Below are 6,702 nucleotides of genomic sequence, written 5' to 3'. Positions count from 1 at the left end.
GTAGTAGTAGTAGTAGTAGTAGTAGTAGCAATAGTAGTGTCTTCTTGGGATAGCAAATGTGTATGTGTGTGTCTGTGTGTGTGTGTGTGTGTGTGTGTGTGTGTGTGTGTGTGTGTGTGTGTGTTAAAGTGCCCTCTATTATTGTCAATACATGAATTTTAACACACCACCACCACCACCACCACTACCACCTCCACAATCCAGCACCACACACACCCCTTCCGCTCCAGTATCCCCTCCACCAGTCCCCCAAACACCTGCCTATGCACGGCCTTCACCTGGTTTAAATCAGGCGACACAGGTGTGCAAATGAAGGCAGGAGAGACATTTACCTGTGCCTTCATGTAGATTTTTTTTTTTATCTTGTTCGGTAATTTTAAGTTAGCAAGACTGGAACCTTTGATTTGTCTTTCCCCGATGGTTCCAGGAATTAGTAGTTTTTTTTAGATTTTAAGTTAGCAAGACTGGAACCTTTGATTTGTTTCTCCCCGATGGTTCCAGGAATTAGTAGTTTTTTTTAGATTTTAAGTTAGCAAGACTGGAACCATTGATTTGTTTCTCCCCGATGGTTCCAGGTATTTGTAGTTTGTACGATTGAAATATTTGGGGTTTTGGTTTCCGGTGAGTTTGAAACATTTTTTTCGTATTCTTTTTCGATGTTGTCGATGTTTTTTTTGTTTGTAATGTTGAAATATTTACTTTGTCTTTCCTTGTGATGTTGTCCAAGAATTGTAATTGTTTGTAATGTTGAAATATTTACTTTGTCTTTGCTTGTGATGTTGTCCAAGAATTGTAATTGTTTGTAATGTTGAAATGTTTACTTTGTCTTTGTTTGTGATGTTGTCCAAGAATTATAATTGTTTGTAGTGTTGAAATATTTACTTTGTCTTTCCTTGTGATGTTGTCCAAGAATTGTAATTGTTTGTAATGTTGAAATATTTACTTTGTCTTTCCTTGTGATGTTGTCCAAGAATTGTAATTGTTTGTAATGTTGAAATATTTACTTTGTCTTTCCTTGTGATGTTGTCCAAGAATTGTAATTGTTTGTAATGTTGAAATATTTACTTTGTCTTTCCTTGTGATGTTGTCCAAGAATATGTGCTCAGTACGATGAAAATCAACATGTTCACTACTGACGAAACCTACATAATAAAAACGGAATACAATAGAGTCAAAGTTAGAGTTGTGAGCATGCGCTATACCTGTCCGTGGCCTCGGTGCTCATCTCCGCGTGACATCAGGGATACCACAGTTTCCCTTCCCCAGGTTTCGCAGGGTATACACATTTATCCACCCGTCCGAAAGGGAGGATAAATAGCTGGATAACTGCCTACGTTGAGATTCGAACACGGACCCGCTAACCATTGCACCATAAAGACAGACATACCTAGCCTCTGTGCTTGGGGTAAGGAGGAAGGGGAAGAAGAGGGGGAGAGAGGGGAAGTAGAGAGAGGGTATTACAACCAAGCATCCAAATTACTATAGCATCCCTTCAAAATCCATTCTCTTTCATCGCCAGTAACAGCCTATTTTTAGGGGTTACTCACCAGGGTTTGATCGGACCAGAATCCTTCCTCCACGCCGGTGATGCGCAGGATTTCCTCGCCCAGGTACATCTTCTCGCACTCCAGCTTGTGGACGACCTGCTGGCGGGCCCGGAGCTCCTGAAGGGGGGGAGGAGGGTGAGAAGTGGTGGTGGTGGTGGTGGTGGTGGTGGTGATGAAGGTGAGTGGTGATGAGTGATGCTGGTGATGATGATGATGTGTATATCTTTGTCTCTTCCTGTTTTTTTGTTCCTGTTGTTGAATTTTGCTCTCTCTCTCTCTCTCTCTCTCTCTCTCTCTCTCTCTCTCTCTCTCTCTCTCTCTCTCTCTCGTTCGGAAATTCCTCTTCCATTTTTTCATCTTCCTCTTCCCGTTAAATACTCTTTTTTTTACATTACTATCCGTTAGAGAGAGAGAGAGAGAGAGAGAGAGAGAGAGAGAGAGAGAGAGAGAGAGAGAGAGAGAGAGATTACCTGTTTAACTTGATTTACCGAAACTTCCCTGCGGCCATCAAACGGAGAGGTACACACACACACACACACACACACACACACACACACACACACACACACACACACACAGACCTTCAAACCACACCCTATTCTCATCTCATCTCTCTCTCTCTCTCTCTCTCTCTCTCTCTCTCTCTCTCTCTCTCTCTCTCTCTCTCTCTCTCTCTCTCCGCATAATTATTAACTTTATATCAATTATGTTTATACTAACTAGACGAGCGGACAGAAAAGAAGAGGAGGAGGAGGAGGAGGAGGAGGAGGATGTCGGGGTGGTAGATGAGGACGTGGTTCTGGAAGAGGAAGAGAAGGAGAGGAGGAGGAGAAGGTGGAGGAGGAGGAAGCGAAGGTGGAGGAGGTGGAGGAGATGGAGGAAGGAAATAACGTGAGGAGGAATAGTAATCAGTCTCTCTCTCTCTCTCTCTCTCTCTCTCTCTCTCTCTCTCTCTCTCTCTCTCTCTCTCTCTCTCTCTCTCTCTCTCTCTCTCTCTCTCTCTCCAATTAATAAATAGGAAATAAATATGGAAAGAGAGAGAAATATAACTACTTGATGTACAAAAATATAAAATAATAAACGAAACTACACAAATTATAAAAATAAAATAATAAAAAAATAAGAAGAAAAGATTATCACATATATTTCAAAAAGTTGCAACTACACACACACACACACACACACACACACACACACACACACACACACACACACACAAGGTTAACACAAAATCATGAACAGGAAATAAGAAATGTGTGTAATTCTCTCTCTCTCTCTCTCTCTCTCTCTCTCTCTCTCTCTCGTTCTGGTAGTGGTGATTTTGGTAACAGTGGTGATGATGGTGGTGGTGCTGATGGTGGTGACGGTGATGATTGTGTTGATGGTGGTGGTGGTGTTGATGGTGGTGATGATGGTGGTGATGGTGGTGACGGTGATGATTATGTTGATGGTAGTGTTGGTGGTGTTGATGGTGGTGGTGGTGATGGTGGTGGTGATGGTGGTGACGGTGATGATTATGTTGATGGTAGTGTTGGTGGTGTTGATGGTGGTGTTGGTGGTGTTGATGGTGGTGGTGATGGTGATGGTGTTGAAGGAAGTGGCGAGGTAGCGGTAATGGTGACAAAATGGTGATGAAAGGTAATTGAAAGGGAAAGTAAAGATAATGGGTGGGAGCGAGAAATTTAGATGAAGGAAACAAAGAACGAAAGAGAGAGAACGAAAGAAAGAAAGAAAGAGAGAAATGAGGAATGAGAGAAAGAGGAAGGAAGGAAAGAGAGAATAAAGACAGAGAGAGAGAGAGAGAGAGAGAGAGAGAGAGAGAGAGAGAGAGAGAGAGAGAGAGAGAGAGAGAGAGAGAGAGAGAGAGAGAGAGAGAGAATGAAAGGATAAAATAACGAAAGAGATTAAAAAGGAAAGCAGGAAAAGACGAAAGAGAAGGAAGAAAGAAAGAGAAAGAAAGAAAGAAAGAAAGAAAGAAAGGAAGGAAGAGAGAAATTAAGAATGAGAGGAGGAGGAAGGAAGGAGAGAACAAAGAAAGACATTAAGGAGGAAAAAAAGAAAGAAGGAAAGAAAGAGAAATTAAAAATGATGAAGAACAAGGAAACGAGGAACAAAGGAGAAAGAGGAAAAACAGAAAGACAGAGAGAAATAAAGAACGAAAGAGAAGAAAGAGAAAGGGAAAATAGAGAAAGAAGGAGAGAGAGAAAGAAAGAAAAAATGCAAGGAAGAAATGACGAACAAGAGGAAGAAAGAAAAAGAGAAAAGACGAAAGAAAAAAAGGAAGAAATGAGGAATAAATAAAATAAATAAATAAAGAACGAAAAACAGATGAACAGACAGACGCAAGGAGGGAGGGAAAGGGTGCATAAGAAATAGATTAAGAGGAAGAGTATAAGGAAGAGGAGGAAGAAGAAGAAGAGAAACACAGGAGAGGGAGGAGGAGGAAAGGGAGTAGAAGGACATAAGGAAAGTTATATGAAAAATGATAAAGGAATAAAAGATGAAAACGAATTATTACAAGGAAGGTGTCTAGAAATTGCACGACCTTTTGCAATATCTCTTGTAAGGTAAAACACACACACACACACACACACACACACACACACACACACACACACACACACGAAGAAAGAAAGACCATGAGAAGGAGTAGGAGGAAAAATAGATAATAATACAATAAAGAAAGAAAATAAGGAGAAAAATAAAGAATGAGAAAGAAAAAGACGAAATCATAACTGCATTTCTGTACCTGTGTGTGTGTGTGTGTGTGTGTGTGTGTGTGTGTGTGTGTGTGTGTGTGTGTGTCACTGTCTATCTACCTAAGTTTACCTGTTTAAATATTACCACTAAATTATATATGAACTAATTATTCACATTTATATAATTCCTCTCTAATTAGGCACCGAGTTCTATGCATTATATATATATTTTTTTCTATTTATATATATTATCTATCTATATATCGGTCTATCGGTTTATTTATCAATATCTTATCACTGTCTTATCAATATACACGATGACCAATGCCTCTTACTGTAACGAACACACACACACACACACACACACACACACACACACACACACACACCATGCATGACCTTTTTAAGAGATGGGTGGAATAAGAGATGAAGGAAGGACCCACCAAGGTCACACACGTATACACACACACACACACACACACACACACACACACACACACACACACGCACGCACACACACAATGTACGTTATCGCATGAGTAATCTTAAACACCCTATTAATACACACACGCACACACACACACACACACACACACACACACATACACACACACACACACACACACCTGAAATGAGTCACCTTTTATTTTTTTCTTCTTCAACTTAACCAGAAAATAAAAACTTTCTCTCCATCAATCATCCTCCTTCTCTCCATCTCTCCCTTCCTTCCTCCACTTTTCCTCTTCTTCCTCCTCCCTTTCCTTCCTTCCTTTCTCCCTTTCCTTCCTCTTCCTCCTCCTCCCTCCTTCCTTGAGCTACTTCGTAATTCATTTCAACTTTTCTTTCCTCCTCCTCCTCCCCCTCCTCTTTCAAGTAACTTCTGCAGTTTTGTCTCTTGGGAAGTTTGTTGAAGAGAGAGAGAGAGAGAGAGAGAGAGAGAGAGAGAGAGAGAGAGAGAGAGAATAACTGACTGATTAATTGCCCTTCCTCTCTCTCTCTCTCTCTCTCTCTTAATGACTGATTTTTATCACATTCTCGCTCCATTAAATTCTTTCACTAATTATTATAGGAATTTTTTTTTCTTCATTTAATCTACTTTTAATTTTATTCATTATTTTTATTTTTTTCTTGTTACATAAAAATAAATAACAGGAAAAAGAAAGTAGAATGTGATAAATTGAGAGAGAGAGAGAGAGAGAGAGAGAGAGAGAAAATAGAACGGAAGGAAAGAAAGTGGGTGCTAGGTAATAAAAACGCTCTCTCTCTCTCTCTCTCTCTCTCTCTCTCTCTCTCTCTCATCAAGCGTGTGGAGTGAGAGTTCCTTCCTTTCTTCCTTACTTTCTTTTTTCTTTCACATTCATTCATTCCTCCCTTCCTTCATTCCTTCCTTCATATTTTTTTTTTTTTTTACAGCAAAGGAGACAGCTCAAGGGCACAAAAAAGTAAACATTAATAAAAAAAAAAAGCCCGCTACTCGCTGCTCCTAAAAAGAATCTAAAGAGGTGGCCGAAAGATAAGTCAGTTTCGGGAGGAGAGGTGTCCTGATACCCTCCTCTTGAAAGAGTTCAAGTCGTAGGCAGGAGGAAATACAGATGAAGGAAGATTGTTCCAGAGTTTACCAGCGTGAGGGATGAAAGAGTGAAGATGCTGGTTAACTCTTGCATAAGGGGTTTGGACAGTATAGGGATGAGCATGAGTAGAAAGTCGAGTGCAGCGGGGCCGCGGGAGGGGGGGAGGCATGCAGTTAGCAAGTTCAGAAGAGCAGTCAGCGTGGAAATATCGAGATAGAAAGAGAGGCAACATTGCGGCGGAATTTAAGAGCTAGAAGACTATCAGTATGAGGAGGAGAGCTGATGAGACGAAGAGCCTTTGCCTCCACTCTACTATACTCCACTCTACTATATTCATTCATCCTCTCATTCCCTTTTTTCTGACTCCCTGAATGCTAAACTCACTGCATGAATAACTATTTGTATTGCCGCATGAATAACTATTTGCATTGCCTTGGCTGACTGACTGACTGACTGACTGACTGAGTTGGTGACAGCTTATAAGTTCAAAATAAACTCCGTGATAAACTGTCTAACTCACTGTCTTCCTTCCTTCCTTCCTTTCTTCATTCCTGACTGTGTGATAAACGGTTTGTATTAATAACTGACTGACTGGGTGACTGACTGACTGCCTGAGTTGGTGACAGCTTATAAGTTCTAAATTAACTCCGTGATAAACTGTCTAACTCACTCCCTTCCTTCCTTTCTTCATTCCTGACTGTGTGATAAACGGTTTGTATTAATAACTGACTGACTGGGTGACTGACTGACTGACTGACTGGGTGGGTGGCTGTGTGGCTGCAGTGTTCCAGGCGGCTCAACACGCCATAGAAGGAAGGGAACGTCTAACCGCAAGAATGGTTTGACTCCTAATGCCCTGAACGCCCATCCTGTGTTTCTCCTCCT

The 6,702-nt window shown here is 40.9% G+C and overlaps 1 protein-coding gene across 1 annotated transcript in view; it reads right to left on the bottom strand.

Moving 5' to 3' along the window:
* Nucleotides 1–1,222: 1,222 nt before the first annotated feature.
* The window catches only part of LOC127000854 (golgin subfamily A member 6-like protein 22), an 18,161-nt gene continuing 12,681 nt past the window's right edge, over nucleotides 1,223–6,702 (bottom strand). The window contains exon 3 of the mRNA XM_050864949.1: nucleotides 1,223–1,664. Coding sequence (XP_050720906.1) covers nucleotides 1,533–1,664 — 132 coding nt within the window. The 3' untranslated portion in view covers nucleotides 1,223–1,532. The remainder of the gene's footprint in view (nucleotides 1,665–6,702) is intronic.

The sequence above is a fragment of the Eriocheir sinensis genome, chromosome 19 (genome assembly GCF_024679095.1).
Source record: "Eriocheir sinensis breed Jianghai 21 chromosome 19, ASM2467909v1, whole genome shotgun sequence".
NCBI lineage: Eukaryota > Metazoa > Arthropoda > Malacostraca > Decapoda > Varunidae > Eriocheir > Eriocheir sinensis.
The sequence above is the reverse complement of the archived record's forward strand: the minus strand, read 5'-3'. Positions and strand labels throughout refer to the sequence as shown.